This window comes from Apus apus, chromosome 7, assembly GCF_020740795.1.
Source record: "Apus apus isolate bApuApu2 chromosome 7, bApuApu2.pri.cur, whole genome shotgun sequence".
NCBI classification, from domain to species: Eukaryota; Metazoa; Chordata; class Aves; order Apodiformes; family Apodidae; genus Apus; species Apus apus.
The window spans coordinates 14,761,797-14,775,199 of NC_067288.1; the positions used below are offsets into that span (position 1 = coordinate 14,761,797).

At 38.1% G+C, this 13,403-nt stretch overlaps 1 protein-coding gene across 2 annotated transcripts in view; it reads left to right on the plus strand.

Moving 5' to 3' along the window:
- TGFBR3 (transforming growth factor beta receptor 3) overlaps positions 1-13,403 on the plus strand; it is a 115,978-nt gene that overhangs the window by 91,332 nt on the left and 11,243 nt on the right. The window contains exons 9-15 of one of the 2 annotated variants that reach the window (XM_051625324.1): positions 1,293-1,618; positions 2,293-2,442; positions 4,293-4,424; positions 4,684-4,851; positions 7,555-7,854; positions 8,692-8,809; positions 12,781-12,816. In XM_051625324.1, the coding sequence (XP_051481284.1) occupies positions 1,293-1,618; positions 2,293-2,442; positions 4,293-4,424; positions 4,684-4,851; positions 7,555-7,854; positions 8,692-8,809; positions 12,781-12,816 (1,230 nt within the window). The remainder of the gene's footprint in view (positions 1-1,292; positions 1,619-2,292; positions 2,443-4,292; positions 4,425-4,683; positions 4,852-7,554; positions 7,855-8,691; positions 8,810-12,780; positions 12,817-13,403) is intronic. The other variant, XM_051625325.1, reaches the window with a different exon arrangement.

The following is a 13,403-nucleotide window of genomic DNA, read 5'->3' on the forward strand; positions in this document are numbered from 1 at the left end:
TGTTTGAGAGGTCCTTCCTCAGTTTGAAGCTTTGTTGTTGGGGGTTGCACTTGCACTGTTCCTCATCAAGAATGCTGGTGATAGCTATGAATGCTGTTTTTAAAAAAAATAAAAAATAAAAAATATGTGACTTTTTTATTCGAAAAGGCCTGGCAAATTGTGTTATTTCCTGTTATGTTGGTGGAGTGAAATGTTTATAGTTTATCCAGCTCATAAGCTATTATCATAAAGTTGTAGAATGGTTTAGATTGGAAGACAACTTAAAGATTATCTAGTTCGGCCCCTCTGCAATGGGAAGGGACACCTTCCTCTAGACCAGGTTGCTCAACTGCTGTTACAGTTGCCCATGCCCAGTGTTCACTGGAATTTACTTCAGCAACTGGATATCTTGTTAGTTAATAAATCCAGCTTTGATTTCTACTTTTATTCCAAAAGTACAGAGTATAGTGTTTCCTTGATTCAATTAAATAAATGTTTAAGTTGTTTAGAGACAAAACTGGCCTTCCAGAAAAGTGTGAGTGAATGTAATAAATACAAACATTTGAAAAAAGGTAGTTATTTGCCTGAAGTCATTGCTGATGTAAAGACATCTGCATCCATTGAAACTAGTGGAGTTGCATCTGCTTTTTTACTGGTTCTGAATTTCAACCACTAAAAATACTATTTAGCTGTTTTGATAAGCTTATATTCACATGAGTTTTATCAATTTAATTCTCATGGGTTACAGATAATTATCTGTTTGGGCCAAATGTTGAGATTTCTGTGCCGAGCAGTAATGTATAAGCCAGGAGACAGTGTTCTCATTTACTTGGTATAAAGTTAACTCTTGTTTAAGTTAACTCTGTAGTTCCATAACAGTGGAGTGACTGAGTTTGTGATGGGACAGGTAATCATATAATTTCACCGAATGTTTTGCACTTAGGCCATTTCAGCAGCACTAGAATAGTGTATTTGTTGAATGTGATGTTTCTTTTACCTCTGTGCGTGCCTTTTGTATATAATAGGCCCACTTCTCAAAGCTTATTTTCAACTCTTATGGAGGCAGATTTCTAGAAGGGACTAAACATATGTACCACCATTAGATGCCTTAGTAATAACTGAACTCTTAGTGGAGAAATTTTGGCTAGTTACCTTTGAAAAGGACAAAGATTCTGGTCTGGATTATGTCCTTCAAGAACTTCCTTTCTGAGCAATATTTTTTGGAAAAAAAAAATTGTAGCTGTTAATACTTTTAGGAAAAATGTTGAATAACTAATGCTCTTTTTTTTTTTTTTTTTTTCCCCTTCTTTTAGAAGAGATGAATGATGAAGAAGACCATTCACTTCCTCCGGAGCTGACAGAATTGCTGGGTGCTAACCCACTGCCTGTCCCAAAGAATCCTGCATTAAGTGATGGCCTGACTTTTCCTTTTCACATTAACAGAGGAAGACATGACACAGCAGGAGAAGGAATCTTCCCATCCAGCGATTCAGTGGATACATTAATAAATCATGACTTTGAGCATTCCCTCTCAAAACAGAAAGAACCTGAAGAGGTTCAGGGCAGTGCTGATGTAGCCCTGTCAATAAAGTGCGATGGCAAAGTCATGACAGTAGCTGTAGAAAAAGATTCTCTGCAGGTTGGTGTGATCCCATATTCTCAAATTTGGGCAGGCTTTTTGGGCAGACCATTTTATTTGTGTGTTCACTGAAAAAAATAAACATTCTAGGATCTACAGCCATCATCACCCAACCCCCCAAAATAGTTTGATGAGGAAATTATACTGTAGATGTTCTTTGTCATAACTCAGGATCATCTTTCTTCTTCCCAGCAGTGGAGTAGTTTTGTAGAGGGATTTCTGATTACAGCTTTGCAGGGTTGCTCATGTAAAAAAATTACTGTACTTATCTATCAATCTGAGTTTTTAATCTTCAAAATAAAAAGAAGCTGCTTTTGATATCTATGTGAGACTTGTGTAGGTCTCTTCACCATCTACCACCCCACGGGTTGCTCATGTCCATTTGCACTGTGAAAGAGTCCGATACAGACAGCATTTTTAGTTCATTTCAGACCAAACAGAGTCAGTATTATTAATCAGCAGATTAAGAATGAACCTGTTGTTTTCTTTGTTCCGTGTTACATTTATTCCCTGCCTGTCATGTATAACAGAGCATTGAGAGTGACCTTCCCTGGATGTCAGTACAATGAACTTCACTTCCTCCTATCAGCAGTCATGAGCAGCATTCTGAGCTGCACTTGAAGCAAGAGCCTAACACAATTGTTTCAGACACTTACAAAGTGCCTTTGTTTCAGGCTAGTGGCTACACAAGGACAGAACTCTCGCTGCTGGATCACTCTTGCAAAGCCAGGATGAATGGTACCCATTTCATTTTGGAGTCTTCACTGAACAAATGTGGGACTCGGACAGCCTATATCTTGAACAAGATCGTTTATTTTAACTCTGTGAGTATTTTACAAAGAGGAGCCATCTTCTGCACTGTGTATCAGAGTGATACAAGGAAGCCATTGTAGTTAGCTTTGGTCTTAGCAAAAAGGAAGCATCCTGATCTTTTCCTGTCTATCTCAAACCTAATTGCATCTACTGTCCTTGTATTCAAGCAAATAGAGGGCTGCACATTTGGTGTGCTTCAGTGGTCAGAAAGGAAAAGGAAAATGGAGGAGTTGGAGTTAAATAAGTCTACAAAACTGCATGACTGCACTTTGGGGACCAGCTGTACCAGTCTCAGATGTTGTACCAGCTTTTCCTATGCAGCTTTGATGTACATACGTACATACGTAAGCAGTTACATTACGTACCTCTAAGGAGGAGTAGGAATGGAGTATTGTGATTGTACAAAGCTATTACTACTTAAATCAAGTGTTGAATAATGTTAGGTGACATTTTTTCTTCTGTGTGTGAAAAAGGCTTTCAAACTGTGAGGAAAGACATCTGTGCACGCTTCTCTCTTATAATTTGATTTCATATTTTATTTCCGTTGATGTATCTCATCAAGGGACTTAATTCTTGAGTACTTGTATATGAGCGATGATGCTAAGGAGCCCACTTGGGTTCTGAGCAACAGCTTCCAGACTGGCTAAGCTTATGAGCTTCAGTACAGTTCAGCTAATCTGGGTTGGAAAGTAATGACATGTTTCTCTTGCTGAGCCTTCCAGTACATAGAAGTAACCTTGGCAAATGATGGAAAGCCTGTGGTCCAACCCAAACACAGCTGAGGCAGTCTGATCTAACCTTGCCTGGTTAAAACCATTCTATACTGGCAAGTCTGTAGTACCTAATTTTATAAACAGTCCCAAAACAAGAGTCTGGATAGAAACATCTCCCAGCTACTGGATAGCAGGAGTCTGGAGCTAAATACTGTCATGGAATCATTTTTTCATAGAATCATTTAGGTTGGAAAAGACCTTCAAGGTTGAGTCCATTGAGTGATTGTCCCTACATTCTGTTATGGCCCAAACTAAACTTCCATGTGTCATCCATCATGTGTTTTGATAGTCTTAGCTACTTTTTAAAACTCTAAACAATGTATGGTATCTTTCAGAATTTGGAAGCATTTCTCCTAAAAAGTAAATACCATGCAGGGGAGTGTCAAGTGTACATGTTACTTCTTAGCAGTTGCTCTATGTCCAAGACAACAAAGATGAAGTCCTGGAAGGGAGGGGACTAGCTGAGGAGCTGCAGGGCATAAAGAAGAAGCAGAGTGCAGAATACTAGAAAACAAAACCAGGAATTGTCAGGAAGAAATGGAGAAATGTGCAAATGAGGGGAAAAAAAAAAACATGGGGAGGGAGGAGTAATTCAGTAGAAACGCAGAGAAAAACAAAGGAAAACTTAGGAGAGGGACATCATGGGGTTTGGGTGTACATCTCTGAAAAAAACATGCAAATGACAGAAAATCCTCTCATGACTTTCAGTGATTTTCCATGCGTGCCTTAAGGAAAGCTGTACATTGCAAACAATAATTTTAGAAAACCATTTCTTTTTCCAGTGTTGGTTATAGAAATACTAGAAATAGAATGGAAATGCAGGGGTGCTCATTCAGACACTAGCACCCAGATTGGTATCTTTGCTCGCTCTGAACTGTAGGAAAAAACCTAAGGAGTGTTCTCTAAACATGACTGATGTAGCTTACATGCTCAGCACAAGGCTGTGTAAGACAGGCCTTCACCAGCTGCTTGGCTGGTGCACTTCTTTGGCCCTTGCATTGTTCTGAAGTGAGGAGAAAATAATAACCATGAAGAGAGAGTGCTCAGTTATCACCTAATTGTATGCATTTGCAATACCTTTTGTGCAGATTGTCATTCAGCTGTCACCACCAGCTGAAAGCAGTGGCTTTGATGATGATGACATGGAATCAGGTGATAATGGATTTCCAGGGGATGCTGATGAGGGAGATGCTGCTTTCTCAAGCTGGCCTGAAATTGCGGTATGTTACTCTCTATTTTGCACCTGACAATAGAGAAACACCTACTATAATAGGCACTTCACATAAATTATGTTAATTGTATAGCAATTAATTTGTCTTTTAACACATTTCTTCTCACTTCTATTTCCTGTGACCCTGTTGAAGATTCGCACTAAGTAGACAGACCATGGGTGGGCCTGCATTGTACACTCCAAATTTATTCTTATCCAGCTACTACTCCTGACTTATAATGTATTTGTATTGGTTTTTTTAATTTCAGTTTAATTGCACACTGCAGCAGCCAGAGGATGACAGAGGCTTGTTATGGCCTCCTGAACCACACATCACCAATGTGACCTTCAACATGGAGCTCTACAAAACAGATCTGTTCCTTGCTCCTTCCCAAGGACTCTTCTCTGTTGCTGAGAATGGGCCAATATATGTAGAGGTAACAAATTTTGGGGGAAAAAAAAAAGCGCACTTTCAAACTAACAGGGAAGCATTTTGCAAGGCCATTCAATTAGGCCAAATCTGTTCCTATCAGTTGAAAGGTCTCACTGTGTGTTTGCTTTAGGCAGACAGGTAGGTTCATTGGTGGCTGCAGAGAACAGAAACCGAGAGGTAAGAAACAGGTCAATGTTTTGGGTTAAAAGCAAAAGGATTCTTGCAAAATGGATGAATTTAGCTAAAGAGTAAATTGGTCATTCTTGCCAAATCTTTTCTGTGCAGAATGTGAAGTGGTCTCTGAGCTCTTGCTCTAAACTGGCATTTCCTGATGACTGACACCTTCAGAGTTTATTTTGTTGGGTAATATGACTGAACCTCATCTGAAAAATGTAGACATATGATTAATAGTTACAGGTGTCTGTCCTCCACACGCTAGTGTTCTCGGGTTACAATGTTAATACAGACGCTGATCCTTCTCCAGTCCACTTACAAAAGCCAGTTGCAATCCTTTGAATTCTGTGACAAGAGATTAAGCAGCTTTAGATAAATAAGAATAGCAAAATCAACAGCCAGGTGTGTTTTGGACCTGATGATATTTCCATGTGTTGCTACATTGCCTGCGAAATCTGGGGAATTTCAAATGAATATGGTCAGTATTTCTAAAGATAGACATGTTAACAGAATTTTGCATTATTTAAATAATGGTAGGCATTAATAAATAAGACATTTGCAATGAAGCAGTATCATCAGTTTATAGCTGAGTAAATCAGGGAGTGGTAAGCTGTGAGCTTGTAAGACCAGGATAAGGAATATATAGACAGAAACAGTGCTGTGCCAGGTTTCTTGTGCCCTACTTAGTTCATCTTTGTGAGCCCATGTTGCACATTATAAACATAGTGGCCTATTTGACATTGATGCAGTTTTCTTCATTGATTCAGTGTGTTGTGGCTCTTCCTCATTCTTTTACCCAGTGAAAAGCACTTAGGATAGTTGAAGCAAAAAGAAAGTATGTCCCACTCAGTTAAGAATATATTTATAAAAGATACTTTTCTTTTTTATTTGTATAAAACCAGCTGCTTCCTTCAGTGCTCTGAGATGAATCCCCCTGGCTCTGAGCCCTCTGAATTTGTCTGGTTCTGGAGCTGTTTATTCAGACAGATGTTCTGATTTCTTCATCACCTGTTCTGGCCTTTTTTCTTATTTTTTTTTCTTTTTATCCTTCTTGCACAGTGGAAAATCTGTATCAGTTTTGAAGTTCTGTGACTGTTCTTAGCTGAAAATTTTTTGGTTTGTTTGTATTTCTGTTTTACTTTTGTTATTAACATTTATTTTTTTTGTCAAAAAATTGCTTAAATCATAATCTGTAAGAACTCGGTATCTCCCTTTTCCTTCTCTGCTGTAAATGGCTTTTTGTATTTGAATCTTTTAGCAATTTTTTCTTTATTCTCTACTGCACTTTTCTTACCATGTTTTGTTCTCCCCTTCCTCCTGTAGTTCTCCTTGAGATATCATTCATCTTTTTATTTACTCAGTGGTGTTTCATGATACTGTAGTATGCCTGTCCTCCTTGCCATAATCTGTATAAACTAGCTTAGACCATCAGCTTGTTTACCTCTCAGTATCTGTGGCAGGGCTTTCATTCATCAGTCTTTATTTCTGTTCTTAGAAGATGGTCTTTTTGCTTAGATTCCTCAGCACATCTCTTCATCTTTAATGTGACTGCTGCTTACATAAGGGAGAGGAAAACTGAGAAAAGCCTTTATTTACTGCACAATGCATAGCATTAAAAATATCTGTGTAAACCATAGGAAAATTTGGCAGGCTTTCTTAAATATACAGGCAGTACATGAGGATTAAGTACACATTTAAGACACATTTTTCTTCGAAGAGGGAAATTTATTTCTTGTTAAACTGTTTTCATCAGGCAATGTTAATGATTAGGCACAACACTTCTGTTGTTTATTAAGAGCAACATGCTTCATCTGTTACAAAATCCCATTTACATTTTTTTTCTACTTATTCTGTAGCATTTGTTGTCTGCATTCCAGTCCAGCTGAACAATATGAGTGCCCTGGAAATTTGCAGCCTTACTTTTTTATCATAAAAGCACATGAATTTCAGGGCTACAATGAACTAAAAGGAACATTTCACAAGAAATTAATGGCTTTTAAGGAGGCTCCCTGGCCCCCTGAGTCCAGGAATGCTACCCACATCTTAGACCATGACCTCCTCTCTGCCTCTGCATTCCTGTCCAGGCTGGGGATGGGTGCTCTGTTGTGTCTTGTTGCATTTTTTTTTTTTCCCCTCTTTCTTTCTCATTTGAGTTTCAAACAGATTTAAAGACATGGTATTAGCAACTGACTTCCATATAGCACTATTCTGTGTCTAGGGTAAGCAGTGCCATCTCAGGTGGCAGTAGCAGTCATTGACTTCGAATCTGATCTGGCCTGGGTTTTATATCTACTGTCAGAAAGATAAGGGCTGGCTGTATCTGTGCATGGTTTTGCTATTAAACAGCTGCTGGTTTTGAAACTACAGATTATCTCTCTCAGTTTGAGAGTCTACCCTTAACATCTAGCCTTCAAAATAGTTCAGATTGGAAGTGGCACTGGAAAACTGCTTAAAAATTGTTGAAAATGTTAATGAAATGTGAACTAAAAATGGAATTTCTGAGATCTTGCCATCTCCTTTCTTTTTAATGCAGGTGTCTGTGACTAAAGCTGACAGATCCTTGGGCTTTGCCATTCAAACATGCTTTGTTTCCCCGTTTTCAAATCCAGATAGAATGTCTGACTACACCATTATAGAAAACATTTGTCCTAAAGATGAATCTGTTAAATTCTACAGCATTGAGAAGGTGAACTTTCCAATACCACATGCACAGAAGGACAAAAAAAGATTTAGCTTTGTGTTTAAACCAATGTTCAACATCTCACTGCTCTTTCTTCACTGCGAGTTGACTTTGTGTACAAATAAAGACACAGATACTCAAGGACTGCCAAAGGTTAGTAATTTATTGAAGTCTGAACTTCTGATTTAGGTGAAAATAAGATTATTTTTTTTATTATTTGAACTTCAAAGAGAATAAACAGATTTTTCTATGGAATTGATGTAATGAGCATGATATCTCTAGGCTCAAGTAAGAGTTGTGATACCCATGCATTTTGCAAAATATACAGCTTCTGTTTAAATTCCATTAGCTGGTTACGTGGGATAAATAGAAATGGCTTTTTATTTTGCAAGTTGTTCAGGTTTATCTTTGCTATCCATATTACAGCCATATCCAAAGCACAAACTTATGTTAGCTTTAATTCCCAAACACATGCATAATATCAGAAAATACTGCAATCTGATTGTTTCAAAAGAGAATTGTCAAATTTTGTTTTATAACTAATGAAAATTGCTGTAAATTAGTTGTTAATGTGTTCTAAGAATTTGGAATGTATTTTTGCTTTAGGGTTTATGCTAATCCCCCTTATCTGTATATTTTAAAGGAGATTTGTCATTGTTGATCAGCACGTGTTGGTGGCTACAGTTTTGGCTACCAGATTTTTAAAAAACATTTATAATAAAATGAAATAAATACTACCATTTAAATTGTTACACTTACATAAAGGTTAGAGGATCCTTAGTGAAGGCACAGCTTGCATTGTGAATTATAGCTAAGAATTACCTTCACCGGTACATTTTATGGGGGTTGTTTGGAGGTTCTTCTCTCCTTTTTTGTTAAGTAATAGAGGATAAAAGTGATAATGAGGCAACTGTGCAGCTGGCACAGCTGTCCTGGCAGATGGGTAACTCTCTGACCTCACACACTGATTATCTTTTTTTCCATTGGCAGTGCATTCCTCCTGATGAAGCTTGCACCTCTCTCAATGTTGAAATGATCTTGGCCATGATGCACAACAAGAAAACCTTCACCAAACCCCTTGTAATAACACATGAAGGAAAACCAGAAGGTATGAAAATGAGCCTGAACTACTTAATTAAGCTGTATACATTATATTGTGTAGCACACAGCCACTTGAAATAAGGGAGTATTTGAAGTATGTGACACTGGATACTCCATGTGGTGATACTACGTTTGTAAAATGTAATTTGTTTAGATATTTCCTTGGCAGCAATCATGGCAGTTCATTGCTGTGTTTTAACTGTCTTTATTGATCTCTGGACAGGTGGTTTTGCCAGGCATTGAGAAAAGAATACACAATATGGGTTTCAGAAGTATGAGTATAGCAGTAGGGTTTCCAGCAAGTTCTTGTTGCCTGGAGATCAAAGGCAGTGCTCTGCTTCCAGCTGTGTTATTTCTTTGTTGTGCTTGTAGATGTATATTTAGGAACAACAACGATGAAATTACAAAGTATTATGGATGCTAAAGCCTTATAAGTTGATAAAGCAAAGGGATGCCCAGCAGAGAGAGACTCATTAGGCTAACTGTTAAGAGCAGAAGATAGGATGCACAAGTGTATTTTAGCTCCTCTTTGGTGGGACTTACTTGATTATGTAATTTTTATGGAAAAAAAAAACAACAGGATTGTGGCCAGTAACTGGTTGAAGTAATCAGGCTGAAGAGCATTGAGATAATGGTAAACAGCATCATGAGATGGTACTCTAGCTTAAGAATATGACCTGTGAGTGATGGGAAATAAGAGCTGTTTTCACAATTTAATTTGAAAGTTTTTCTTAATTAATCCCTCTGACAACAGCATCAGTCACGTTTTGATGCATTTGTAGAAGTAAATACCTGTGCATTATCTTTTCTTTTTTTATTAGCATGTCAGTTTCATCAGAAGCTTTTGTGGTTTCATGTGTACATCAGAATCTTCCAATTGTTGGACTTTAGGAATGCTTTTTGGGGAGTGTCTAGAGGATGAGGATCAGAAGTCCTTTAACCTCCATTGTGCAGTGTGTGCTTTTTTTAGTCTTTGAACAATTTAAAGTGCCATGCAGCATTGCTAGGGGACATGAGCAAGAACTGTTCCTGTTTAACTCTGCAAGTCAGCTCATGTTTAGTTTGGGTTTGGTTTTGGATTGTTTGTTTTTTTTAACAAATTTGCTAATACAGATCAAATCCACTATGAATTAAAGGCAAGTATTTGATCTGTCAGTGGTACAATTAAAACTATGCTTTGGGCCTGATTCTGTGCTCTTTCTGCAAAGCTCTTTTTTTTTTTTGTCAGTGGTTATTCTACTGGGAATGAGTAAATCCTGCAAATGAAGTTCAGCTTTCAGTAAACAGACTTGTACTCTGAGCTCTCTTGCCCTTCCAATGAGTGGAGCATTGTGCACAGCTCCCGTCTTCAGCTCCGCTCAGAATGTTGTCTTTGTCAGAGGCACAACGTCTTAGTGTGCAAAGACAAGCTACATTTATAAAGATTAGTTACAAGACAACAGCATGATAGAGTATTTTGTTGTATTGTGGGTGAGTGTGGGTGTGAGTCTAATTGTGGGATGCGTGATGGAAATCTTGCCAGCATATCACAGCTTTCAGACATAATAGAGGGGCACATTTAACAACGTAGCTTTGTTGCTGTGCAGTTGTTCTGCAGGGAATCAAGTGACCCCTTTCTAAAAGCCAAATGCCATTGTCGGCCACTACGTGAACCTAAGGTTTGGAGAAGAAATTGTATCACATTATTGAACAGGAGAATTTACAACTCAGAGGTGGTGTTCTTCACTTTCTTTCATGTGCACAGGTGAACATTCATTGCCGTGCATGATCTTATATGAGTTACTGCCATTGGGTCTGCTCTCCCAGCCAAATGGAGAAGTCATTCACTTGACATTTTAAAACTCAGAACAAACTGCTCATTGTAAAAGTGCCATCTATTTTTTCTTCAAACATAAGCTTATGACTGTCATTGACTGCAATAGAAATCACAACGATGTATCAAAATGAGAACAACTTCCTCCTCTCCTAATTTTGTTAGTTATTTACAAGCTCAGTTACTTACATTATTGCAGTAGATCCCTGTGGAACTATCTAAAACCTCCTCACTTCATGTCACTTTTTTTTCCTTTGCATTCTGGCATTTTACACACACACTTCAATGAAAGGCATATAGCTAGCAATTTAAATGCTAGGAAATATGTTTTCTTTGGATGAAATAATCTACCATTGTCATTTTTCAGATTTTTGCTAAGTGTGGAAACTTTAGATTATTTTCTCTACAGCAAAAAATGGTCATAAAAAGGAGGTCAAGAAAGCAACTGTCAAGTGCCTCTATCTTAGGAAGGTATAGAGAAGCATGATCATTCCTAAAGGCTGGCTGATGATACCTTTGAATTAGAAGCTTTTCCTGGATCCTCAGAGATTCCCACTGCTTCTGTGTTTCTCTGAGCAACCCTCATTAAATACATGTAAGAACTGAATCACTGGGGAGAACTGATAATGGGCTGCACAGCCTATTATTAATTAGCAGACTTGATATTCTTTGTAGAGAGGCCAATGACACAATGAGCATGGAAAATTCATTCTCAGCTCAGAAAGCATTTCCTTGGCGCTTGGGATATGCTAGTGGAGTGTTTGGACAATCTGATAGTGCCCTTACCCATGTTTGTACTGTTTAATGCTCCTTGGTTGCAGTCCAGCCCTCCTCACAAATACTACATTCAGTTACACTTTTGCTGTTACATGCACTTGATGACTTCCCAGCTTATTTGTGCAGGCAGAATCCCCCCAGCCCTCAACCCATTCCCCAAAATCACCTGTTTCTTACCATCCTGCCAAGAGTGATCTAAAAGAGATACTCATGTTGGAAGAAGTGCCAGTAATACAGTTTAAGAATAAAATGTTTTTTGGATACTGTAAGTACATGTGTCTCAGAGCCTAATGATCTTACAGGATATTGCTGGCAGTTTAGTGCTGCCATTAGAGTTAGAAGGATAGTCTTGGTTTAAGAATACTTCAAATATATTTATTTTCAGTATTTTTGAGCCACTGTGTTTACATAGCAATTAAACTTTTTTTCAGTTGCTAAAGATACAAAAACATATATTGGGACACTGTCTTATCAAATCGTTTTACAGCTGTTACACTGAACACACTCAAATATGCCAGAATTTAAATGTGATCTGTAAGTTACTGGGCAATCCAGAAGCAACCTGCTGCTAACCAAATGGGTCCTCAGGTCTGAAGCCGGAATCTCTAGTTCTTCTACATGAGGTGCCATTCTTGAAGAAAGATGACAAGCAAGTTAAGCAAAAGAAGGGAAAATTCTTCACTTTTTAAAAGTTTACTTATCTCTTTCTGTTATATGCTGATAATGATGATATTTGATATTGTTGCCAAGAATAATAGCTTTGATATAATAGTTATGATCCTCTATTTCCCATATATAATTAAGAAACAAAACAAAAAAACTCACCCAACTTCCAAGGCAGAATACCAAGTAGGACTCAGGAAAATGTGTGAATCAACACATACTTATGCAGTTTGGACAAAGCAGCATTTATCATACCTTAATACTTTTCTTTAGATGTGATAGCCAGTGTTTGATATAACTTTTGTGTGTGTGATTTTGCATGCTGGTATCTCATGTTTGTGATGAGCGAGTAGTCAGATCAACGTAATCACCTTAAAACAGCCTGTGCAATCTGTGCTTTTTAAGAGCTCCACGTAGGGATAACCAGAGGTAAACCTGATGGGTGGGAAAGGTTGCGGTGTACTTGCCGGCAAAATATATGCTACACTAACTATGCTGTAGATATGTTCTTCCAAGGAATGATCAATATCTGAATAGAACTTTTCTGAGCTGAGCAAGATTTTTTAATTCAAGCACATTTTTCTGAAGTTACTGGGCTTTAAAAACTACAATGAATGTCTTCCTGTCAAATCAGATCCTGAAAGTTGCTTGCATAGTTTATCGGCTTTATGTGGAACTCTGTCTAATTAATGTTTTGTGGGTTTTGTCTTTTTTTTTTAAACCAGATCCTTCCCTTCCAAAGCCAAATGTGAGACAGCCACGTAAGTATCTCTTAAACCCATTCCTTTTAAGACTTTTAAATGTTTGTCTAGGAAGTATTAGATGAATGAAGAAAATTTTCTTCAAGTTTTTTGAGTGTGTACTAGAACAGAATTCTGATTGTATTGCTGATTGAGAGATTCCCATCAGCATTTAGAGAGAAGGACTGTGACCTTTTGTGTATGTGAAAATAAAATTTAGGAAGACACCAGTGAGTCGCAGCCTTAGCAATTAATTTGCTGGTGTGTGTGTTGTTTCCCTCTTCTCTGCTGAGGCCACAGCTTCCCATTGGCAGGGTTTTGGCAGCAATGCCATCTTAGGGAGCTCCTGTGTCCTACTCCAAGCCTCACTCTTACCCTGTGCAGCTGTAGCCACATCCCTAGTTGCTCTGGTGTCAGCACCTGTAGATGAGGTCACTGACTAATACAGATTACTTTGTTTTTTTCTGTTGTCTTGGCATAGTGAATTAACTGGGGTTATTACTGACCCAGGATGGGGAGAAAACGAGAATCACCACTAAAAGACAGTAACAGACAGAAGGGTGAAGGTGATTTGTAGCCAAAACCAGGAACAAATAGAGAAAAGGGAA